Source organism: Microtus pennsylvanicus, chromosome 8 (genome assembly GCF_037038515.1).
Source record: "Microtus pennsylvanicus isolate mMicPen1 chromosome 8, mMicPen1.hap1, whole genome shotgun sequence".
NCBI classification, from domain to species: Eukaryota; Metazoa; Chordata; class Mammalia; order Rodentia; family Cricetidae; genus Microtus; species Microtus pennsylvanicus.
The window spans coordinates 34,565,154-34,591,464 of record NC_134586.1 but is presented as its reverse complement, the minus strand read 5'-3'; the positions used below and the strand labels follow the sequence as shown (position 1 = coordinate 34,591,464).

At 41.4% G+C, this 26,311-nt stretch overlaps 1 protein-coding gene across 3 annotated transcripts in view; it reads right to left on the bottom strand.

The window, feature by feature from the left end:
• Positions 1-24,899, bottom strand: part of Rad18 (RAD18 E3 ubiquitin protein ligase) — a 92,216-nt gene extending 67,317 nt beyond the window's left edge. For 2 of the 3 annotated variants that reach the window (XM_075983262.1, XM_075983263.1), the window contains exons 1-4: positions 24,759-24,899; positions 21,619-21,700; positions 15,159-15,220; positions 13,924-13,994 (exon numbers count right to left, since the gene is read on the bottom strand). In XM_075983262.1, the coding sequence (XP_075839377.1) occupies positions 13,924-13,994; positions 15,159-15,220; positions 21,619-21,700; positions 24,759-24,809 (266 nt within the window). In that variant the 5' untranslated portion in view covers positions 24,810-24,899. Of the gene's footprint in view, positions 1-13,923; positions 13,995-15,158; positions 15,221-21,618; positions 21,701-24,758 lie in introns of those variants that run through there. The other variant, XM_075983264.1, reaches the window with a different exon arrangement.
• Between the last annotated feature and the right edge of the window lie 1,412 nt (positions 24,900-26,311).

Sequence of the window (26,311 nt, the reverse complement as noted above, 5' to 3'; positions counted from 1 at the left end):
GGAAACTATGATGTCAAATTAGACATAATAAACTGGGATCTTCCCAATTAACACTTGTTTCTCTGAAACACAAAATTCATGCTGCAATCACAACCAAACTAAAGAGTTTCTTTTAAAACAACAAACAGAGCAATAAATCAGAATTAAAAGGTATTTACTAGGACTTCAAGTATATTGGGTTCTAGTTGCTGCTATGAGTCTTCCTCTACAATGGCTAAATAAAATCTGAAGAAATACATGAAGCAACAGCATCACTACAGCACAATCAGCACAGAAGTCTGGTCCTTACTAGAAGAGACACATAAGTGACTGACACTGCCCCAAGATCTTCCTTCACTTGGAAGCATTTTCATGGATTTGCATATTGAGCTGACATCTAAGCAGGAAAAGTGATCTCAATTCTGGGCAGAGGTGATGAGCACTGGGGACACAGGATGCTTGGCATGTGGGAGTCACGAGAAAAAAATCCTCTCAACCATCTACAATCATCTCTGGGGTACACAAAGACAAAACCCCCACAGGGGTCTGGTAGGAAAAAGACATTGGTAAACAGATGGCAGAGGTCAGTGCTGGAAAGGACAAAGCAAATACCCTCATGAAGACATGGGGACTGAAGTGAGACGTCACAGAGGCTATACCTTAGGGAAAGGAACACTGTGCATTGTGTTTTCACACAAATGTGCATTCACGCATATGTGTGTCTACTTCTGTATGTGTAAATCTCATGTGTATGCATATATATATGTGTGTAAAACTAAAATAGAATATAATAATACATCGCTCCACCCTTAATGGAACAAAAGCAAGAAGCTGGTAATTTAGTTGCTTGTCAGAACAAAATACACTATCTTTCAAAGAAAGATTTTACAGATTCTACAACATTTGGTCCATAATGTTCACAAAAAAAAGAAAAAGAAAACAGCTACTAATCAAGCCATAAAATATTCAAAAGAAACATATGAGAGGTTTATCTTTATTATGAAGTACTATTGAATTGTATCAGATGCATTTACGCATTCACTATGATTATATACATTCTTCTATTTTATTTTGCTAATATAGTTACATCAGTTTGATGAGGAACCTTCTTTGGCCAATGGCCTTCGAGAGGCTGGGCCAGGTTGGACGTAACCTTGGGTACCAAAAAGCATGCGGGTCCAGCCACACTCTCATTCTCTCCCTGCTTGCCACACCTGAATGTTGGATTCTGTCCCTGTTCCCCATTGTGATCTGTGAGTTCCCCTTTAATAAAGAACCCCTTATTATACCATATCCAGAGCTAGTCTGGGATTATTTTAGTCACATTTCCCCCAGTCTGGCTCATTCCCCTTTATATGCTGCCCAACGTGGGAACGAGTCGATGCTTATCAGAAACCCACCACCACACCCCGCGTTAACCAGCTAGATCATGTTTCTCATCCACATCTCACCCACCTGCCACTGCCTAGGATCCCGACTTTCCCCACAGCAGCCCACCGTTCTTTTTATCACATTATGATCCACGCGGCATTACATCTGCCAACTGTGTGGCTCGCAACTGACAGAAAGCCACCAAAACTCTCTCCATGTACAGAATTGCATTAATTGTCCTTAATAACTGCTCTTAATTTGTTAAGCAAAGCATATTTGTCAGTATCTAAGTAGGCAACAAGCGCGAAACCAAAGCGAGATTGTTCACGGCTCCTCATGTCTCTCCTCCACTTTGTTTCGCCACATGGCTGCAACCACAACACCTGCGGGCCAATAAAGATTACACCTATTCACTGAAATTTCCTAAAGGATAATAGAGTGAATATTTGTGAGCTATTATTTATAGACAATTTACACTAGTATAGATTCTTGTATAGTGATACAAATTCAAACTGTATTTGTTATATTGAATATGCTCCTATTTCTGTTTACAATATTTGCACACCTACGCAAAGTTATTTTATCATATTGTATGCATGCATGTTTCTACCTCTGTTTAAGACACTTTGTATATTGATACAATTTTAGAATATATTTATCATGTGGCATTCATTATACATTTCTACCTCTGATCAAAAGAGTTATATACTGTTTACATTTTGAGGTCATTATCCTCATTTGCTGCCCAGTTTTTTAAAGATGTTTAATATTCTAATATGAAGTCTTTAAGCTACATAGGTATTAAGTATTATAGGTCATCCATGTTTGTAATACTTATAGTTAGACTAATCAGGTTCTTTAGATATATAGACTGTATTCTGCATAGATAGGTAATCTTCAACCACTTCAAAGAACTGTAGAATATGGCATTTAAATAACCTAGGGATCTGTTGACATGAGATACGATTGCTCCTGGCAGCACTGATCTATTCCCAAGAGAATGTTGAGCACCAAAGACACTCCACTTGGAGCTTGTTTTCTTGGCAAAACTGACCTTTGGGCAAGGAACTGCCCATGCCTCAACCACTGACAAAAATGTATGGTGTCTGGACAGGACAAGCAGGATATGAGAAAAAAAAAAGACTGCAATACCTTTCCAAGACAGGGTAAGATAGTTTTGAAAATATTCCTGCCTCTGAAATGGTCTGTCAGTTACTCTAGGCCTTAGCCAAAGTTGGTTGCTCCAATGCTGCAAATGAAACTTTTGCTACCTGGTGATTGCCCAGGTAGCCATTTGTCTCTGTCATCTACTGTACATTTTGGAAGGTGCTTGATTGTACTTCCTGCCTACTCAAGTACTATTAGCTCCCTTCTCAGGTCTTTGATGGGGTTGAAGACTAGAGATAGGTACAGTTACTTTCCTCTTATGGCTTAGCCAAGCCATTTCTAATACAAGACTTAGACTCCTTAAGATAAAATAATTATTGAAACATTTAGCATTTGTTTTATGCTTAATATTGTTTATGCTGGTTAATTCTAATTTTTATACTTGATATGTTCTTATTGTATATAGTTTTGTATTAGGTTTAAAATTCTCTCATTTAGATAAAAGGGGGAGATGATGGGGAACTTCCTTCAGCCAATAGTCTTTGAGAGGCTTGACCAGGTTGGGTGTGGCACTGGGTACCAAAAAGCACATGGGTCTAGACACACACACACACATACACTCTGTCTCTCCTGCTTGCCCTGTTCCCCTGGGTGATCTGTGGGTTTCCCTTTAATAAAGAACCCCTTATTGTACCATATTTGGAGCTATCTTGGGATTATTTTACTTGCATTCCCCCCATCTGGCACGTCCCTCTTCATTAGTTGATTTTTCAATGTATCTTAAATTTTTATGCCTAGGTTTTACTGTTTTGCCAATGATTTTGAGATTGCTTATGAAAGACTACTGAAGTATAGGTTTCCTTCTTCTTTTTTTTTTTTCCAAGACTGGTTTTCCTGTGTAGCCCTGGCTGTCCTGGAACTCACTCTATAGACCAGGGTGATCTCAAACTCACAGAGATCCACCTGCTTCTGCCTTCTGAGTGCTAAGATTCTAGAATTAAAAGCAAGTGCCACTACCACCCAGCTGGAGTATAGTTGTTTTCCTTTCCTGCCTGTCTGGCTGTATCAAGATTCTGCTTCTTTCTTTACCTCCCTCCTTCCTTTCTTTTCTCTTCCTTCTATACAGGGTCTCGCTTCGCTATGCAGTCCTGGCAGGCCTAGAACTCACCAATCTGATAAAATGCTATTTGAAAGAAAGAAAGAGAGAGAGAGAGAGAGAGAGAGAGAGAGAGAGAGAGAGAGAGAGAGAGACTCACAACCAGTCCCAATCATGAGTGATGACAAATGAGACATCTCCCCCAAGACTGACTAAGACACAGATGTCTACCACCACCAACTCTCTTAAAACTGCAGAAAATGTCCTGAGCCAAAGACAAGAACAAAAACAGGAGCCAGGGATAAAGAGTATAAAAATTACAAAAGGAGAAAGAAAAATATTCATTTCCACAGGAAAAGTTAGGTGCAAAGTAGGTAGGGAGGGCAGTCATTATATTATCTTGCCAACTTTCATACAAATTTAAAAATCTCCCACAGTTTAAAAAAGAAGATTAAAAATAAAGAAAAGCTAAGCCAAGGGTGATAGAACATGGCTATAATCTCAGCATTCAGGAAACTGAAGCAGAAGATTCTAACTCAAGCCCAATTTCTGATACATAGTGATGCTGTGTCTAAGAAAAGGAGGGAGGGAGATTAGGTAGAAGGAGGGAAATTGGGGGAAAGAAGAAGGGAAGAAGGGGGAGGAGAAAGTCGGAAGGAAAAGCAGGAAGATTAAAGAAACATCTAAGGACCTTCATCTTAGGGAGGAAATGGAAATTAAAAAAAAAAAACAGAACCATCATCTCTCTTTCCTTCCAGTCTCTGGAAGGTTCTGAGAAAGCTCTCCTCTCATAATGACAAGGGCAAGAGTCAGTATTCAACCACAGATAAGACACCACTGATCTTTTCAGCATACTAGTGATAAGTTTTTGCCTTTAATCCACAATTCAGATGAATTTAATTATAATTGGCTCTGTTATTTCATGGAACGCCAACAAAAACTATGGCTGACAGTAGCAACAAGGTCACAATAAACTATTCCTGAAGCTAAAATTAAAGCCTATTAACTTATTCCAGTACCACCTACTCTTGCCCGAGAAGCAGAATAGAAAACAAATCCTATACTCCATGAAAGTTACAAAGTAAGCGGAAAAGCACAGGCTTATACAAAATATGTGAAAAGTGATAATACAATGAAACCAAAGGGCTAAGAAAACAGTTTTTGGCAGAGAGATGCCCTAGTATGTGGAAGGCTCAGAGAGCCAGTCCACACAAGAAAAACTAAACTAAAACAAAATAAAATAAGATGCGGCCAAGCATAAGAAGATGAAATAAGTATTCTTTATAGCTGGTCAGAAAGCCTCATTAAGAAGGTAACTTATGAGAACAGAGTTCAGAGAAAGTGGGTCTTAGCCAGGCACCACCTGGGCAGACAGTGGTTCACCTACAAAGAACAGCAAGCACAAAGTCTAGGGTAGATGCAATTAACATAGAGGAGAAACAAGAAGGCCTGCAACTGAATAAAAGGCAAACATGAAGTCTGAGAAGGAACAAGACGGCAAGGCAAGAGGACTAACTCAGAAAGGACTTGGGCTCCTGCTCCAGTGAGATGGAGAACTCAATCATTTGGATGTTAAATGCCTGAGTGTTAAATGGCATTAGTTTGGGAGTTGCTGTGGATCTTGGATCTAATTTAAAAGGTGGGTCACAATGGGATGCCCTTAGTTCACTGGAGCATGTCCCAACACAGGACTCTGGGCACACTCCTTGTCCTCTGTCCCTTACTTGGAATGCAAGCACTTGTTCCAAAACATCCTCACCAAAGTCATGTAAGCCCATGCCTCCCAATCTTGGAATGAAAGCTCCAGAAGGACCAAAGTCCTTATAAGGTACACAGTTTGGGCACTTTATTAAGATAACACCATAAAACTGCCTAACATAAGGAACTGCCACTAAATGGCTTTACAAATGACCCAAATGTTTGCTTTAAAGGAATCACTTTAGTTACTACCACCAGGAAGGATTTTAGGAGAGCCAAAGTAAAAAATATACAATTAGGAAATGATCACATTCCATTAGGATGAGCTGACTTGGACCAGATTCTAGACAGTATGGAGATGACAGACTAAGCCTTGGAAAGTAAAGTAAAGAAGATAGAGCCAGGGAGACTTATTAATGGATCAAAAAATTAAGTAGTAATAAAAGAGAGTTCAGGAAGATACAAAAGTCTTTAGCTAGAGTAGTTAAAAGGGTATTTCCAGTGCAGGGCCAAGGAGACAGTAGGTAAAAGTGCTTGCCGTATAAGCTCCACAACTTTAATTTTGGTGCCCAGAAGTCATGTACAAGCCAGATGTAACAGCACAAGCATCTGAAATCCCATGGTGCCCCTGTGGAGAGATGGGAGGCAGAAACAAGACAAATCCCAGACACTCAGGAACCAGCTAGGCTGCTTATGCAGTGACAAAGAGATCCCACCTCAAACGAAGTAGAAAAGCAAAGAATGATACTTGATGGCTGTCCTTTGACCTCCATGTTGTTAGTCTGGTTTTCGTTTGTTTATCTGTTTGTCTGTTTTACTCTTTGGGGTACCTGCTGCCCAGCTCCCAAATAATCACAAAGAGACTTACTACTTCTTATGAATGCCCAGCCTTAGCTTGGATTAGTTTTAGCCAGCTTTTCTCAAATTATCCCATTTACCTTTTGTCTCTAGGCTTTTACCTTTCTCTATTTCTGTACATCTTTTCTTTCCTTCTTATTCCATGTCCGGCTATGTAGCTGGCCCCTGATATCCTCCTCTCCTAATTTTCTTGCTCCTCTCTTTTCTCTCTCTCCTTCTATTTATTCTCTCTGCCTATCAGCCCCACCTATTTCTCTCTCCTGCCTAGCTATTGGTCATTCAGCTCTTTATTAGACCAATCAGGTGTTTTAGGCAGGCAAAGTAACACAGTTTCACAGAGTTAAACAAATGCAACATAATAGAATGCAGCACATCTTTGCATCATTAAACAAATATTCCAAAGCATAAACAAACATAACACATCTTTACCTAATATTCCATAACTCCTCCATACACATACATGGCACACACATGTTCAACACACACACCCCAATGCTGCTATTCAGAGTCACAGCACACGTCAGAGCAGGTATGGAACAGAAAAGAGTATCAGCAGTCCCCTTTGCACATGTGAAGCATTACTTGCTCTTAGGACGCTTAAGGATAAATATGAAATAAACTGTTGACAAGAGTCTGAGGTTTGAAGACTTGAAAAACATGAAAACAGAGGACATCTAAAACCAATACATTGTATGATTCATATACCCTAAAATAAGTTGAATGAAAATGTTAATTTCTAAATTGATATTTACATTTAAACAGAATTGGTTACTTTCCATCACTCATATGAGTTCTTAACAAAGTGATATGGCTCTGCAGAACCTAACAGCATTCATCACAGGCACTCAGATATCTCATGGACAGATTATGGACTTTTAGAACTAGAAAGATTATCAGAGAGGAATCAGCATTTCATTGTACATATGGGTAAATAAAGTCCCAGGTCTAAGGCATTTAGTTGGAAAGCATACAAATTAGATCTCAGATAGCTGACAGAGCCCAAAAACTAGCCGTCACAGGGCATCTTGCTCTGAATACTGTTACTCAACAAGTATAGAAGAAGCTTGCCAACTTGTTAACTATACAAGTAACCTCACCTCTTTAGAATGTGGTCAAGAATAAAAACTCACAATATATCTCAGGTGCATAAGTCATTAAGGCCATATAATGAATCTAGCTACTCCACTAGAGTACCTACAAATGTTTGCTCTGATGTGAAACATACAAACAGCAGTTTAGAACCATTAACGAAGAAGACAGTGGTCACTAAAGCACATTCTCTTTTTCTTTTCTTTTTATGTTACATGCATGAGTTTTTACCTACATATATCTGTGTACCACGTGTATGCAATACACTAGAGGCTAGAAGACATTGAGTCTCCTGGGACTAGAGTTAGAGACCTTTTATGAGCTGCCATGTGGGTGCTAAGAATCAAATCCCCGAGCTCTGGAGAGCAGCAAGAGCTCTTTCTCCAGCCCCTAGAACGCATTCTTAATAGCACTTTAGAGCACTAATGTGTGAGATGGAAATGCACAGTGGTAAAAGGAAGCTGGTTTTGGATTCCTCTGTACCAAGTATGATCACAAAGACCTGTATATAACTCTCATCTGTAATCCCATCAACAGCGCCATTTATCTTTTCAGATGAAGACACAGGGGTCAAAAGGGGAAATCTCCTGATTATAATCATAACTAGAGAAATAGAACTGGAGTCCAGTGCTGCAGCACAATTAATAAAAATCCAGAGACAGAAATTGGTGTTCAACCTGAAGGTCAGAAAAACAAAACAGCCAGTCACTGTCTCTTACCTCTACCTCAGTCCTCAGTCCGAAATGGTGATCCTGCCTCTAGGAATCTAAGAATGAGACTGAGAGCTGTCTCCTCCCGTCTTATATTCCTCTCTAGTGCTGGGATTAAAGGCTTGCACCACTACTGCCCGGTTTCTATGGCAAATTAGTGTGGCTACTGGGATTAAATGTGTGTGTCACCACTGCCTGGTCTGTATGACTGATCAGTAAGGCTATTTTACTCTTTGGACTTCAGGCAAGCTTTATTTATTAAAATATCACTACACAGTGCCACCTGAATGCAAAAGTCAGCATGCTGTAAATGACATCACAACCACAACAAACACATCCTGTTTGTGAGATGCTAAGAGTATTCTCTGCTATAATTGTCATCTAAAATGCTTTTGTAAATTCTCTGACAATTTCAAACATGTAAAACTGTACACTGACCATATTCACCTCCCTTACCCCCTATTAACCGTACCAACTTCCTCAGAACTCTTCTTCCCAACAAGTCCTGGTCCTATCATGTTTCTTACTCGTCTTTTTTTCCCCCCACCCACTAAGTTTCCTTAGGGTTGTTTGCATGAGAATAGGTCTGGGATTACTTACTAGAGCAGAGACAGTTTATCAATGGGTACTAAAGTAAATGACTCCTTGCCACCAGGTTGTGGTGGCACATGCCTTTAATCCCAGAACTAGGGAAGCAGAGGCAGGAAGATCTTTGAGGTTATGGTCAGCCTGGTCTACAGAGGAAGTTCCACGAAAACCAGGGAGTTACACAGAGAAGCACTGTCAGAGAAAAAGAAGAGGAGGGGAGGGAAGGTGAGAGGAGGAGGAAGGGAGGGAGAAAGAGAAGGGAGGGAGGGAGGGAGGGAGGGAGGGAGGGAGGGAGAGAGAGAGAGAGAGAGAGAGAGAGAGAGAGAGAGAGAGAGAGAAAGAGAAAATGACTCATCCATCCCCTAAAAGTCATTGATCGCCTTGAAAATGGGTGGGACTAAAATGCGTAAATTCTTACATTTGGAGTATCAAAAGAGAACTCCAAACTTGACCAACCCAAACAATTCATAACACCGATGCTATAGATGGAGACTGGAGTCTAAAAAAGAAAAAAGAAAAAAGAAATAGTACTTTACCACTTAGGGCAAAAAGGATGCTCTCCTTTCAAAACACAACAACAAAAAATCTAACTAAACTTTTGTTCAAAGGTTAAGATTAAGAATTTCTTCCCAACCCCTTGAGAAATATCTAACAGAAGAAGATAGCCCAGATGTCTGAGTTCTACATCCAGAACAGATTCAAGACTATTGCTTGAGATGATCAAGCCTCTCAAGATACTCCAGTCAGGACTTGATCGTAATTCTAAACTTTCTTTAGGTACCCATAAGATTATCAGTGCCCCTGACCAGCAGGAAGTAGCCTGGAAAACTACGCCCACATTCCTAAAAAATTTACTATGGATATTTTCCTTTGTTTAGAATGTTGGTTACAAGTTGTTATGGATAATGGTCAGGAGAAAAGCTAAACAAAGGATATCAGATTCAGAATTGTTGTTTTTTTTAAAAAAGGGGGGGGTGCTGTGGGGCAGTGGTCTTTTATCCTGTCACTTGTATTATTTTTAATACAGTAGCCAGGCAGGAAGTATAAGCAGGGTGATGGCAACCAGGCATGAAATAGAGGCATGACAGTGAGAATCATGGGAAGAGGAAAATTTTAGTTTGAAGTTGTGACCCAGATGCAGAGAAAGCAAGATGTGACTATCTCGGCCGAATAAGGTACCAAGAGATGTGGCTAACATAGACAAGAATTATGAGCTGATATAAGTTATAAGAATTAATTAATAAGAAGCTTGAGCTACTGGGTCAAGCTTTCCAGGTTCTGGCTATTACAAACAATGCTGCTATGAACATAGTTGGGCATATACTTTTATAGTATGATAGGGCATCTCTTGGGTATATTCCCAAGAGTGGTATTGCTGGGTCCAGGAGTAGGTTGATCCCGAATTTCCTGAGAAACCGCCACACTGCTTTCCAAAGCGGTTGCACAAGTTTGCATTCCCACCAGCAATGGGTGAGTGTACCCCTTACTCCACAACCTCTCCAGCAAAGGCTATCATTGGTGTTTTTGATTTTAGCCATTCTGACAGGTGTAAGATGGTATCTTAAAGTTGTCTTGATTTACATTTCCCTGATCGCTAAGGAAGTTGAGCATGACCTTAAGTGTCTTTTGGCCATTTGAAGTTCTTCTGTTGAGAATTCTCTGTTCAGCTCAGTGCCCCATTTTATAATTAGGTTGATTAGCCTTTTACAGTCTAGTTCCTTGAGTTCTTTATATATTTTGGAAATGCCCTTCAATGGAAGAATGGATGAAGAAAGTATGGAATATATACATATTAGAGTACTACTCAGCAGTAAAAAACAAGGACTTCTTGAATTTTGCATGCAAATGGACAGAAATAGAAAACACTACCCTGAGTGAGGTAAGCCAGACCCAAAAAGAGGAACATGGGATGTACTCACTCATAATTGGTTTCTAGCCATAAATAAAGGACATTAAGCCTATAATTCGTGATCCTAGAGAAGCTATAAGAAGGTGAACCCAAAGAAAAACATATAGGCATCTTCCTGGATATTAACCTTCATCAGGCGATGAAAGGAGACAGAGACAGAGTCCTATATTGGAGCACCGGACTGAAACCCCAAGGTCCAAATCAGGAGCAGAAGGAGAGAGAGCACGAGCAAGGAACTCAGGGCCATGAGGGGTGCACCCACACACTGAGACAATGGGGATGTTCTATCGGGAACTCACCAAGGCCAGCTGGACTGGGTCTGAAAAAGCATGGGATAAAACCAGACTTGCTGAACATAGCAGACAATGAGGACTGCTGAGAAGTCAAGAACAATGGCACTGGGTTTTGATCCTACTGCACGTACTGGCTTTATGGGAGCCTAGGCTGTTTGGATGTTCACCTTACTAGATCTGGAAGGAAGTGGAAGGTCCTTGGACTCCCCACAGGGCAGGGAACCTTAACTGCTATTCGGGCTGAAGAGAGAAGGGGAGTTGATGGGGGGAGGGGGAGGAAAATGGGAGGCGGTGGCAGGAAGGAGACAGAAATCTGTAATAAATAAATAAATAAATAAATAAAAATAAAAAAGCCAGGTGCTTCTCTCATCATCAAAAAAAAAAAAAAAGAATTTCTTCCCTGGTGGTGGTAGCACACGCCTTTAATAATCCCAGTACTCAGGAGGCAGAGGCAGGTAGATCTCTGTGAGTTCAAGGCCAGCCTGGGCTACAGAGGGAGTACCAGGACAGGTTCCAAAGCTATCCAGAGAAATCTTGTCTTGAAAAACAAAAAACAACAACAAAAAAAGAATTTCTTCCCTAAACACAGGGTCCAAATGCTAGAATAAAGGTAAGCTACCACACCTGGTTAAGGACATTACTTTAAATTAAAATGAACCAAGAAAAAGTGTGCTCTTTAAAAATGAATGCCAAAGGTCAAAAGAAAATATAAAAGATCCACATCAACCTGTATCTGAAACCTCTTACATTATTTCCCACATCTTCTTATTATTCAATTTAGAATATTAAATTTTTAAAAATCAGAATGGCATATAAAATGGAAATGGCAGATGGGAAAGACAAGAAACAAAATCAACAAGCAATATTTTAGTCATAAGATTAAACTTCTCCCCTCATCAATCTTAGACAGCATTTACACAAGTAATGCTATCGATTAACTTCTATTTCATTCCTACTAATTTTGCAGATAAGTCCGCAGCACTGTACACGGTGAACATCCAAGAAACATGCCCCTCAAGGATGGTGCTGGCAATGGTACTGCCAAGAAGGCAAGCACAAGAAAATGACAGAATCCATTTGGGGTCTTCAAATACACAGACACATAAAAATAAATCTTAAAAAGCAAAATAAAACAAAACAAAAACAAGTTGAGGAGATGGCTCAGTTATTAAGTGACTTTGGTGGAAGCAAGACAATCTGAGTTTACGCACCAGAACCCCCATAAAAAGCTGGGGCTGGCCAGGCAGGAATAGGCAGACCCCTGAAACTTATTAGCTAGCCAGCCTACCAAAATTTTGAACTTCAAGTCAGTAAGAAACACTTCCCCAAAATGAGGGGAGTGATCAAAGAAAGGCACCCAATACTGATCTCTAGCTTCCATACCCTCACACACAGGCAAGTGTACCCACCCACGTGTGTACTGATCTCTAGCTTCCATACCGTCACACACAGGGAAGTGTACCCACCCACGTGTGTACTGATCTCTAGCTTCCATACCGTCACACACAGGGAAGTGTACCCACCCACGTGTGTACTGATCTCTAGCTTCCATACCGTCACACACAGGGAAGTGTACCCACCCACGTGTGTACTGATCTCTAGCTTCCATACCCTCACACACAGGGAAGTGTACCCACACACGTGTGTACTGATCTCTAGCTTCCATACCCTCACACACAGGGAAGTGTACCCACCCACGTGTGTACTGATCTCTAGCTTCCATTCCCTCACACACAGGCAAGTGTACCCACCCACGTGTGTACTGATCTCTAGCTTCCATACCCTCACACACAGGCAAGTGTACCCACCCACGTGTGTACTGATCTCTAGCTTCCATACCCTCACACACAGGCAAGTGTACCCACCCACGTGTGTACTGATCTCTAGGTTCCATACCCTCACACACAGGCAAGTGTACCCACACACGTGTGTACTGATCTCTAGGTTCCATACCCTCACACACAGGCAAGTGTACCCACCCACGTGTGTACTGATCTCTAGCTTCCATACCGTCACACACAGGCAAGTGTACCCACCCACGTGTGTACTGATCTCTAGCTTCCATACCGTCACACACAGGGAAGTGTACCCACACACGTGTGTACTGATCTCTAGCTTCCATACCCTCACACACAGGGAAGTGTACCCACCCACGTGTGTACTGATCTCTAGCTTCCATACCGTCACACACAGGGAAGTGTACCCACCCACGTGTGTACTGATCTCTAGCTTCCATACCGTCACACACAGGGAAGTGTACCCACACACGTGTGTACTGATCTCTAGCTTCCATACCCTCACACACAGGCAAGTGTACCCACATGAACAAGTACACATGTCACATCTATACATATTCCCCACCCCCCAAAAAAGTCCTAACAGACAAGAGACTTTACAGTAAGAAAGCAATGACTTCAAGAGAATCAGAGAACCATATAGTTTCTTAATCTAGCATAGTACACCACCCTTATGTGACCTCACTAAGAAAAAAGCTAACCAGAGTTACTGAAATGAATGTCAGGAGAGTTCAGAGTGCCAAATGTAATCATCTTTAGGATACAAACCTACGAATAAATGTGCAATTCTAATAGCAGTCTGGTGACATTTTTAGAGGCAAGGTAAGATATCTCCAAGAATGTTACAACAAGCCAAAAAGTCCTATACATGGACATGTGACTAATAACATGATTAAAACAATGCAAGATATGTTTGGTAAAACATGCCTTTTTATATCCCTTTGGGTGACCACATTCACAGTCACACATGCATGCATTTGAAAGTTAAAGACAAAGCTATGTATAAGAGCTTTACAGAGAAGCAGTTGCACATCACAAACAGCATACCATATTACACATGCTGAGCAAATCTGATTAATAGGTTAAAACATACAAATAGAACCAAATACAGTTAGTATACACAACTGCAAAGACACAGATATTCTCTAGCACTGTCCACTCAAACCTAAGAACCCAGAAGCAATACAGCATCAACTATAAATAGTCAATTTATCCACACTTTAACTCTTAATTATTCAAAAGAGGAGATTTTCTATCAAATAGAAAAACCCCAGACTACATATTAGAACTTTCTCATGTGTGCAGTGGCTATTGCCACTTCCCTTCTTCTGCTCCTGTACTCCTGAACTCCCTAACTGAATGGGGATGGAAAAGAGGCACACATAAAGGGCAAAGGCAGTTAGAGGTTAGTCACGAAACTGAATCATACCGTGCAAAATTCATGCTTTTTACCAGTTCATCTAAAAGACGATTATTTCTCAGGTCTGGTTCTGTTACTGCCTAGAAAAGAAAAACAACAGATGGAAAAGGTCATAAACAATAATTAACTTGTCACAATTCTGATTTCAAAATGTCTGAGCTGTCCTCCTGCGGCTCTCTGTCCCACTAGTCTTCTAGGAAAATCTCAAAATAAAGTAGACTCATCTCATACTAACATGGAACTTTTAAGCCAGTGAATTAGGGAGGACCTGCTAACTGGAAGCCTGATTGCAGCTCTCAAAAGCATGTTAAAACTATTTGCTGTTTACTCTGCACTAAAACAAAAATCCAACATGAACAAGGATTTTTCTTCAAAATACCAAAACTAGCTTTCCCCAAAATTACTCAGCAACAGGAGAGGCTTTTAAGTAATAACACTGGAAGAGGCACTAACTATTCAAAGAAGGTTAAAAAATAAGAACTCAAAACTACAGAAACACCATCTGGCACTGAGGCATATATGTTGTCTGGTACACACTGGTGCTAAGTCCAGCTGAACAAAGGCAGCACAGCAGTGGCAAAGACCTCCGAGGTTGGAAGCAACTGCACTGTTTAGCACAAGGAAACAGTTTAGACAAGTCCAGTGACATCCTGACAAGCTGTACCAGCCAGAGCAGTCACACCTCCAGCTCCCCAGTGTCCTTTTCAAGAGAGCCCTGTCCCTTCTTTCCTTCCCCAGACACAGGTTTAATTTCCCGTTCCATCTCATTCTCTGCCTGTTCTAACTGCAAGAACAGTCTCAGGGACAGACAGCACACTTGCTAATGTTTGTTCTGAAGGGCTGGTCTGGGAGGACGCTAAGAGACCAGGTTGAGCCCAGTTGCCATCAATCTCCTACCTCCTCTACAAATACAAATATCAGTTCTTCACAAACAAGAATCCACCAGTAGTGTTCATCCAAAGTGAGAAATTATAAAAAGTTAGGAACCATAAAAACATAAATTGTAGGAGTCAAAGAGTACTACAGCCTTCTACCTCACAAAATACATTAAGGTTATCAAAACCCTTGATGAGAAGTGGAACAAAACCCAGGTCTCTTATATATACTTCGGAAGTCTTTCCTGGAAACAGTCAAATGTTTTAACTCAGTCACTACATATAATCCCGTGCATTTTTGTGGACACAGAAAGCAAAAAATAAATTGTTCCATTCAACAAAATTTTTACAAAGGAAAGAAAAACTTACCACACAACAAGTTGGGCACTGAGTTTTATAGGACAAAAATTTTCTTATACAGAGAGAACAATCTGTAAAAAGACACAAAATACAACATAGGAAGTTATGCTATTCAGTAACATAGGAATCTGACTATTAACAAAATTCTGGCCTAAGACTAGAGTACTTCCAGCATTATATCATTATAATTTTAAGTTTCTAGCACCTTCTTGCTCCACAAGTATTTACATGTGTAACTGAAAGCACTGTTAAGCAAACACATCTAGTACAATGAATTCTAAGCTCTCACAACTCTGTGAGCACTCACCACTCCCTCTTTGTTCCATTTATGAACCACAGTACACACAGAAGCCCTAGGTTTACTTAATACATGTGCCAGATACCTACACCCTAACTAACCCTGTGATGCCCACCACCCTATGCTTAACAAGTACTTGGGTGGCAAGTGCCAAACAACAGACAGGGCTAAGGTTTTTTACCTTAGCCAACAAAGTACAGGGCAACTACATTACAACTCAAGCAGGATATAAGTATCTCCTAAATTCTTCATAGCTGAGGCAGTGTACGATGTATTCCCAAAGGAAACTATCTGGTGTAATAGATGATACCTCAATGGTGGCTCCTTTACATGAAGCCAAAGCTCAGCTGAATTAAGGAGCCTTATTTAAAACATATCAATTTAGTTGGAGAAACAAAAACAGTATGATTTTGATGGTGCAAGTATTCAAAAATAAAGTATTGCTGGCTCCAACAACAGTCCCAAGGGGAAAATAGGAAGGGCCATATTATGGACAAGGACAGGCAAAAGACAGGTTGAGAGCCTCTGGGCATTGCAAAGAAGCTGGAAGTTGCCATTCAGTTGTGAGCAACCTGAAAAGCCAACAACTCTCCTCAGATTCATCAGAAAATCAGAAAAGCAAGGTCACAGGCTAAACTGCTACCCCGCCCCTTAAAAAACTAGACAGGCTGCACTACAGGGAGGAGAGGCCACAGGCAGAAAGCACCTCAGGAGCCAGAACAACAACAACAAAAAACTATACTGGAGCCAGCATCAAAGAGAACACCTGAAGTGTGACTGACAGTTGCTGGAAAGATCTGAAAGTTGGTACCAGGAGTGGGGTAATATTCTGAAAGGTCTGACCATACTGGGGTTGGTTGGTTGGCTTGTTTGTTTGTTTGTTTGTTTTGGGGAGGAGGAATGTGGACAACTGTGAGACTTTAGACTAGAAAAACAGTTGAAGTAGGGCTTAGTGGGCCATCCTAGTAGGAGCTTGGAAGGCAACAGTGCTGAGAGCAATGTGGGACGATGAAGGCCAGCTCAAAAGGTTTTAGAGGGGAACAATATTAGCAACTGAAATAGAAAGCATTCTTGTGATATTCTGGCAAAGAATGTGGCTACTTTTCACACTTGTCCTAAATTAAAAACAGATTAATTTCCTTGGTAGAAGAGATTTTAAGACAGTTGAATACTGATTCAGTCAAGTAGTTCTTAGCAATCCCTCTTATGCAAGTCTACGTGAAAAAGAGCAAGTGGAACAAAACTGTGAGGGCGGGGTGGGGGGGGTAACACAAAATGTAGTTTGAGAAGAAAAAGAACAGCAGAAAATTTAATGTCAGAGTCAAGGACTATGCTGAAAGAGCTGAGAAGACTAAAGAAAGAACTGTTACACAATAAAGGGAGGGGTGCACTCAGGGCAAGATCCCATCCAACAAGGAAATGCCTGAGGAATTTTTTGCTGCTAAAAACAAAGGAAAGCTTCTACAAATGTAATTCAAGGAGGGACTAGGCTCTTTGCCAACTGGGCAGTAAAATTTGTGTTATCAACAAGATTCTTGCTTTCAGTCATGAGGATACACAAGTATAGTAGCTGTGGAATCTTCCTCCAAAGCTAAATAGAGCCAGTCACAGAGATCAGGCATGTGGCAGGGGAGTGCCCTGAAAGGCCCTGAAAGCATGAAGCTGTGACAGTGAAGCCTGGACTGTGCTGGGAGACCCCAAGATATTAGAGATACCAGAGCCCTGGTATATCTGCCAAGGAGAGCTGTACACAGGGAGCCCAAGAACAAGGAGTGTGCTGCAGTCAGCAAAGCTGGAATGGAAGGAAAGAACCGTCTAAATCCTGGCCATCAGACAAAAAGCTAGAAGATTTGGAGTTTGTCCTTCTGGGTTTCAGCTGTGTATTGGCCCAGTATTTCCTCACTATGCCCCTTCTTCTCCATTTTGGATGGCAAGGTATATTCTATGTCACTGTATGCTGGAATTATGTAATTTGCTTTCTGATTTTGAGTTTACAGGAAGTAACAATTAAAACACTGCCTTGAGTTTCAAAACAGAATTTGGACTTTTAAATTGTGTTGTGACTGAAAAACTATAGAGACTTTTGAAGCTTGACAAAATGAATTTTTGCATTATTGTATGGCCACCAGTCTATGGAGATCAGAGAGTGGAATATGGTGGATTGAACGAAAATGGCCCCACAAGCCACTTGGTGGAACTGTTAGGGAAGGATTAGAAAGTGTGACTTTGTTGAAGAAGATCTGTCACTAGGGGTGGACTTTGAAGTGTCAAAAGACTCGGGCCATTTCCAGTCAGGTCTCTCTAGCTCATCTCATGGTTGTGGATCAAAATGGGACCTCTCAGCTACTGCCCCAGCACCATGTTGCCTGCCTGTTGCCGTGCTTCCCACCATGATTGTCATGGACTCTAAACCTCTGAAACTGTAATCCCAAATAAATTCTTGCTTCTGTAAGTTGCCTTGGTCATTATATCTTTTCACAGCAACAGAAAAGTAATTAAGACATATAGTAAGTCTCCCAGGCAATATTTTAAGCCACAAATTCCTAACCATGGTTGCTGAACTCAGGCATCTACAGGGATGGTTACTCCTTTTAACTTAGTTTCCCAGACTCTCACTTACATTAATTCAGTGGATGTGGATGTTTTTTTTTTAAAAAATTACATCGGGCTGGAGAGATGGCTCAGTGTTTAAGAGCATTGCCTGCTCTTCCAAAGGTCCTGAGTTCAATTCCCAGCAACCACATGGTGGCTCACAACCATCTGCAGTGAGGTCTGGTTGCTTCTTCTGGCCTTCAAGCATACACACAGACAGAATATTGTATACATAATAAATAAATATTTTTAAAAAATAAAAAAATTACATCACTTTAAATCATATTATTTCAACAAAAATTTAATAATTATTTTTAGCTTGTAAGAAAACACCATCCAACCAACTAAGGACCAGCACTCCAGAATGTGCTCTGCCTAATTTTGTGACCCTCATCTGGAACAGCAACACAGTGACTTTGGATTCAGTTTAACTAACCTGCTTCTTAATCCATTCAAACTTTAATAACTAAACACAAACAAGCGGAGTGAAACAGAATAAACTGATTTACCATGATGAATCCTGGAATGTGTAAGGAGCAATAAACAACTAGGATTCAGACCCATCAATCCTATCAATTCAAGACAATACCACATGATAGATCTAGCTATAGACAGATCTATGGGTATTTCAAAGACCACATTATCTGTTGAAGAAACTTACTGTACTTGTTATATGACATATCTGTCAGAACTCACTGAATATGCTCATTTTAATGTATGATTTTTATTGTTTGTAAAGATATTAAAGTTTATTTAGGAACAATCCCCAATGTTGATCCTGGCTATTAATATGACTCTACCTGGAAGGAAACTAACATTTGTAAAGACCCATTATTGATGTGGGATTCCCCTCTGTATGCTGTGAATGTGTTTTACTACCATGGTTAATAAAAGAAGCTGCTTCAGCCTATAACAGGGCAAAATATAGTCAGGCTGGAAGAGATAGAGTAGGCAGAAACAGAAAGACACCATGTAGCTGCAGAAGGAGACAGACACCAGAACTTATTGGGTAACCAGTAAGCCATAGCCTTGTGGCGATACACAGAATAATAGAAAAGGGTTAATGTAATATGTAAGAGTTAGTAAGAGTTAATAGAAGCCTAAGATAATAGACCAAGCAGTGTTTTAATTCATATAGTTTCTGTGTGATTATTTTGGGTCTGGGCAGCCGGAAACCAATGGGCAGTCTTCACTTGCACATTGTGGTGGTTTCAATGAAATGGCCTACATTTTTCTCAGGCATTTGAATACTTGGTTCCCAGCTGGTAATGCTTTAGAAAGGCTTAGGAAATGTGGCATTGCTGGAGGAAGTTAGTCACTGGGAGCAGGCTTTGAGAGTTTAAAGACACTGTCCATTTCAAGTTCCATCTCTCCACTTCCTATTTATGGTATAAGATGGGAGCCCTCAGGCTCTACGCCTGCCTGCAGCCACAATTCCCTGTAGTGATCGTGATGGACTCTTATCTCTCTGGGAGGTACACATCAAATAAACCCTTCCTTCCAAAAGTTGCCTTTGTTATGGTGTTTTATCACAGCAACAGATAAAGTAAATGAGCCAAGCAGTGAGGGTTTTGTTTTGTTTTGGTTTGGTTTTGGTATGGCTATTATATGAGGAAGCACTTGCACGGATGCCAATGCTGTGTGTCCTCCTCAATCACCCTTCATCTTATTTTTGAGACAAAGTCTCTTACTGAACCTGAAATTCTCTGTTGTTACTGTTGTTTTTCCAAGTAGGTTGACTAGAGTGAGGCCCCAGGATTCACCTGTCTCTGAACACAAGTGCTAAGGTTATAGGTTTACATCACTACCCTTGGCTTTTATGTGGATGTTTGGGTGAAGGTTTCACTCTAGCCCCTGGCATCCACATGTCCAAAGAGTCTGGAATGTTTGTATGGAAGCTCTACCCCAAGTCCCCTCCCCTGGACTTGCCTCAGTCCAGACCCCATCCCTGAGAAAGCCCACCAATGATCCTTCCCCAGAGATGCTCAAGGCCAACCACAGGGTATTTAAATTGCCTTCCCCACAGAACAAACAAGTGGTTTTCTGGTCTTCCTTTACCATCTCCTCTCTAGGGGGCTGGAAAGTCATCCAGGAGTGTTTCTATCCATTAAACATGGGTTTTTCTAATTCAGTTTGATTCGGTCTGATTTGGATTATTGCATAAGAGGAGAGGCTTATCGGGGTGCAGAAACTTTGTAGTGGGTAGTAGGGATCAGAATTCATGTCCTTACTTTGCCTACTAAACCATCTTCCACAGCCTCAAGTTCTGCATATTAGTTCTCAGAACTATCTGAAGTAAAAATTACTCCGTAGTCTTTTCCATTTAGAGAAATGTTGGACAATAATTTTAAACTCCTCCACTTGGTAAGTGGCACTCAGAAGCCAAGTGCAGGTGTATCTATCTGCAAAGCTGACACTTGCCAACATCTTATGACTTTACAGAACTTTCTGTCAAAGCTTTTTCCCAATTAAACCACCTTTTTTTAAGCCAAACTGAACTGATTTTTAACTTTCCAAGAAGACAAATATCCACTTGAAAGCAGAGGACAAAAAAAGTTCATAATCTAAATATTCAATAAACTAGATGGCCTAAATGACAGTTAACCAGCCTCCACAACCTTGAGCTATCAAAATCTGAACACAGCACCAGAGCACTTGCCTACGTATATATCTATGAGGGCATGCAAACTGACATCACCTAATAAACAGGTAAACAAATGAATAAGCTTATACACCAAGCATTTAAAACATATTTCTCATAAAGAAGATAAACAATTCTACTGCATAACTCTTTTCAGTATCACCCAGCTGCTAAGTGATAAAACCATCTGAACACTCTTCAATGAGGGAATTCTGAGGGAATCCAGATGGTCCTTGAATTACGATGGTTTGACAATTTTCCAGCCATAGCAGAATACAAAAACAGTATTCATTCAATAGAAACTATATTTACATTTAGATTTCCTCCATCCTGCTCCCCACCACCTTCCCCTAGCAATATGCAGTAAAATACTTTTGAAATGCCGGGCAGAGGAGGTAGGCAGAGCTCCCCACCTCCAGTTGGTCAAGAGTGTCAGTTCGTTCTACCTGTACTGTGCTACATACAAAAGGAAATAAGTGAGGTGCATTAACAAAATTTTAACTTAACAGTATTTTCACCTCCTGACAGGCTCACTGGGATATAATTCCATGCTGAAACGTGTGAACATTCCTATTGTTTTGAAGGTTAAGATTTATAATTCCACACCAAGTGGTTGAAACATTCATCCGTCATTCTGCTAAAAGCAACATCCCAAAGCTATACATATTAAAGTGCTCAACAAATAACCATGTATTGTTACCAAAATCTTCACTGCTGTAAAGTCAATAAAAAGCATATAAGAATATCCAAGGGGGGGGGGTGGCAGAAAATTAAGAACCTTGTAAGAAACTACCATATTTAAGATGAGGTAATGGCATAGACCTTCCTAAAAGTACAAGATAAAGGAATGGACGATGAAAAATGAACGTGTGAATGAATCTTCAGTGTTAATGAAAACTACTTTGTGCTTTTACTAACACAAAACAAAATGTACTTACAGTTATGAGAGCACTGGGGAATTATCACTGCAATGTTGAAATACTCGAAGCAAATCCCACAGCGTAGCAAATCATCTATTGTCTGAAATATTAAAACACATGTATATCAACAAGACATCAACAACAGAATCAATGCCTGGCACACAACTTTCCCTCTATTTCCCTAAAACAATTATTTGTAAGTTATACATATTCAAAATCTAACAACAGATAAACATGAAAGTCTAATGACAGAGAAAAACCTCCCCACAAGTATTCAAATTTGCTAGGTGTGGTGGTGGCAGACCTTTAATCCCAGCACTCAGGAGGCAGAGGTAGGTGAATCTTTGAGGCCCGCCGGGTCTACAAAACAAGTTCCAGGAAAGCCAGGGCTATTACACAGAAAAACCCTGTTTTGAAAAACCAAAAACAATTAACAACAAAAACTTAAAAATTCAAATTTCAGATTACCCCAGTCGCTTTGTACAGTTGATACTGTGGATTCTCATGCCATACTGTTAGGCCTTCACAAAGGGCTCTGCATTCCTGTTCTTTTTCTCCCATACTCTAGCTCTTCAGACCCCATCCTCTGGCATATGGTAACCACTTGGTGGAAGACATCAACAATCCATCACCACATAGCTTAAGGATCAAGTTCGAAACTAGTAAAGTCAAACAACAAAAAGCCTCTAGCAGGGTATGGCCACATGCACCTGTAGTCCTAGCATTTCGGGGGCTGGGGTAGGACTCCGAGACTGAAATACCCATCCTCCTCATGGTAGGTCAACACTTACTGCATGATTCACCACAGTGCAGCCACACGAGGACGCCTTCAAAACAGCTAGCTACAGTCAGTGTCAAATTGGACAACAAGCCAAACAGAATAGGATTTACTCTTGCAACTTAAGCTTTAGTTTGTTTAAGTAAAGTAATGATAGGAAGATAGTAAGGTAGGCTGCTTTATTCTCAAGAAAAAAATGTCTGGGAAGCTGAGGAGGTAGCTGAAGGATGGAGTCCTTGTCTAGCATAAAAGTGGCCCTGGCTGCCACCCTGAGCTACACACACACACACACACACACACACACACACACACACACACACACGGGCATGCATGCATGCACGCGATATGAATAAAAATGTAGATTACAGCTAAAGATAGTGGCACACGTTCCCCAGTGCTTGTGAGTTCAAGACCAGCCTGATCTACATAGTTTCAAGACATCCAGAGCAACACTGTGAGACCCTGCTCATAAAAACAAAAGCAAGAATAGAATGTATTACACATATGAAGAAAATTCTGTAAAGATACAATGAAGTGATAAATTATAGTTACTAAGATCAAGGAACTGAGGAGCATGGCAGGAAGGAAATCTGTTTCATTTTAAGTATTTCTTAAGCCACATGAATCTGTTACTTAAAAACTGTAGAGACTGAAGAGATGGCTCAGCAGTTAAGAGCACCAGTTGCTTTGCAGAGGACCTGGGTTGGATTCCTGGTACCCATACCACGGCTCACGACCATTTATGACTCTGGTTCCAGGAATTCAATGCTCTCTTCTGACCTCTACAAGCACCAGGCATGCATGCAGAACACATACATATATGAGATGAAACACTCAATGTACAAAATGAAATAAATAATTGTTTAGAATAAATAATTTAAATATAAGTAAATACCATTATGGTGGCACACACTTTTAAACCTAGCACTTCAGAGGCAGAAGCAGGAGGATCCAAAAGTTAGGCACCACCTTGAGCTAGCCAGCAAGCTCCAAGTGTGTCTGGACTACACAGGGAGCCTGTCTCAAAATCAAACACAAACAAGTTGTCATTAACAGTCCATATGATAAAATATCATATAGCTATTAAAAACTTGTGCTGGGCAGTGGTGACACACATCTATAATTCCAGCATTTGGAGACAGAGTTTGGGGTCAGCCTGGTCTATAGAAGGAGTTCCATGACAGCCAGGAATACACAAGGGAAAATCTTGTCTCAAACACGAAACAAGCCAACAAAGAAAAAAAAAACCCCAAAAACCTATCTTAGGGAAATACAGTGCTTTTATAAAAAGTAAGGAGAAAGTCTATATCCAGGGCAGGAGGGTTACCGAGTGATTCTTAGTCAAAATAAATAAAAAATATCCACCCAAGTAAATATTACTTAAGTAAAATAATTCAGTGTGCAATAATCCCTTAAACTCAAAGGCTAAGTACAGGACCTACGTCCCAATCTCCGTTTTAAAAAGATGTGAGCCACTGATGAGGGAGGGGGATTTGATTGGGGGAGGGGGAGGTATATGGGAGGCGGTAGAGGTGAGGAGGCAGAAATCTTTAATAAATAAATAATAAAAAGAAAAAAAATGTGAGCCAGGGATGGCCACTGACCATGACTATAAACCCAGCGAACTGGGCGATGGTGGCGGACACCTTTAATTCCGGACTTGGGAGGCAGAGGTGGATCTCTGTGAGTTTGAGGCCAGCCTGGTCTACAAAGCGAGTTCCAGGGCAGTCAAGACTGTTACGCAGAGAAACATTGTTACGAGGGTAAGGGTGAAAAAAATAGCGCTCCGGATGTTGGATCAGGTGGATAGAGGCTAGGCTGGTCCTACCGAACTCCAGGCCAGCCAAAGACTAGAGTAAAAGCTTGTCTCATAAACTAATAAAATAAATAAAAGTTGAATAAAAGAGAGATGTGTCGTTGAAACAGGCAGGGCACATCAGGGAGAAACCGGCTGCAGTGTGCTAAGAACGAGGAGCACTTGTGAACCTCAGCGAGAAATGGAAAGCCATGACAAGCAGATCCCCTGTTTTGCTATATGATTATAAAACGTCATCAGATGCAATGTCCACCCAAATCACGCGTGGTGTCACTGTTCACACACGAAGTCTTCCGAGGATGAGCTGTCACCATTGTTGACACCGCGTTCCGGTGACTTTATCCTGATGACGAGGTGCTTGTGACTGAAACCCAAAACACCCGGTTCGTTAGGGCGGCCATCCCGGGCTCACGGCATAGGCCCGCTGCGCGTTCCCGAACAGTCCCGGGCGTTGGACCCGGCGTCGCGAGGCCGGCCAGGGTAGGGCCGAGGCGGAAGCGCGCGGCCCGGGCCGCCCCGCTCGCAACAGCGCCGTCTGCGCCCCGGCCTTCCTGGGACACTCACCTTCATCATCGACAGCCCCGGAGGCCACCTTGGCTCGGCCAGGGTCTCCATGGTCGCACCTGACAAGGCCACCAGGTACCGGCCTGCCGCCCAGTCCTTCTACTCGAAATTCCCCGCGCTATACCTACGTCAGCAACGCGCGACGCGCTCGAGGCGAACGCACAGCATGCTGGGCGTTGTAGTTAGCACGCATCGGGCGAAGCTAAACTAGATTGTTGCAGTCCTTAGACCTGGGGGAGAAGAGGATGATTGAGGATTAAGGGCAGCTTGAATCTGCCTTAGAAAAGGAATAAACATAGCGGACAATGAGGACTACTGAGAACTCAAGAACAATGGCAAGGGGATTTTGATGCTACTGCACGTACTGGCTTTGTGGGAGCCTAGGCAGTTTGGATGCTCACCTTTCTAGACTTGGATGGAGGTGGGTGTTCCTTGGACTTCCCACGGGGCAGGGAACCCTGACGAGGGACGGAGACTTGATTGGGGGAGGGGGAGGGAAATGGGAGGCGGTGGCGGGGAAGAGACAGAAATCTTTAATAAATAAATAAATTTAAAAAAAAACAAGAAAAGGAATAAACAAAAGATTCCCGAAGGTGACTGAGTATTAGGAAAAAGACAGTCAGGAATCAAAGTAAGTCTAAACCTTGATAGATATTTCAAGGTCTAGCCTCTTCTCTTCCCCTTCAGGTCGTACTCTCTGGTTACTATAGAGATCTGTCCTGTTCCTTGAAAACATCTAAAGTCACACTTCTGTCTCAACCCCGCTTTCTGTGAGCGATAGTGGCATCCCCCTGAGCCACACAGAGCCTACATGATCTAAATAGGAACTCTTGCTTTAAGTGGGGGGGAAGACATCAAATGAAGTCTTAGCTCCAGTAAGCACGTGCCACTTACCTACTCCCCACCCCCACATACCTCTAAAATGTTAAAGTTACTTCTATTCTTCAGAGATAACTATTGTTAATATTGGCACTTAGTTCCCAGATGTTTCCCATGCAAACTGACAGAGTTTCTCCTTGACCAAACTTCTGTCAGGCTCTCGAAACATCTTCTAGCCAATCTTCCTCATAAGGTCCAGTTTGGGCAAAGAGTATTACTAAATTAGTTTAAAAGGAGCCCCACGTTCTTCATATCAAATCACTCCGACTTCTTGATAGGTTCCTTATCCTCATCCATCTTGTGTTGTGTTTCAGATGGACAGGGATCCAGGCAGTTGGGAGCCATGGAATGCTAAGCGCTACAGCTCAGATGGGAAAGATGAAAAGTATGCTGGCAATAGAAAGCCAGGAAATCGTGTTATAGCCAGGATGAAAGAATATTCTGGCAGTTGGGAGCCAAGGAACAACACAGGTCACAGTACGTGTAGCAGCTTGCAGCCCTGCTCCTGGGAAAGGTTTCCACAACATAATGTCTCTGCTCCAGCAGGAGGGGGCTTCCCCTGGCGAAGTTGTAACAGTAACAGTTCTATTCTGGTATGCCCAAGTGTAACAACTCCACTGTGCTAGAGGAAGGTTTCCCCAGTGAAAGTGTTATAGCCCTGCCTGGTTCTGGCA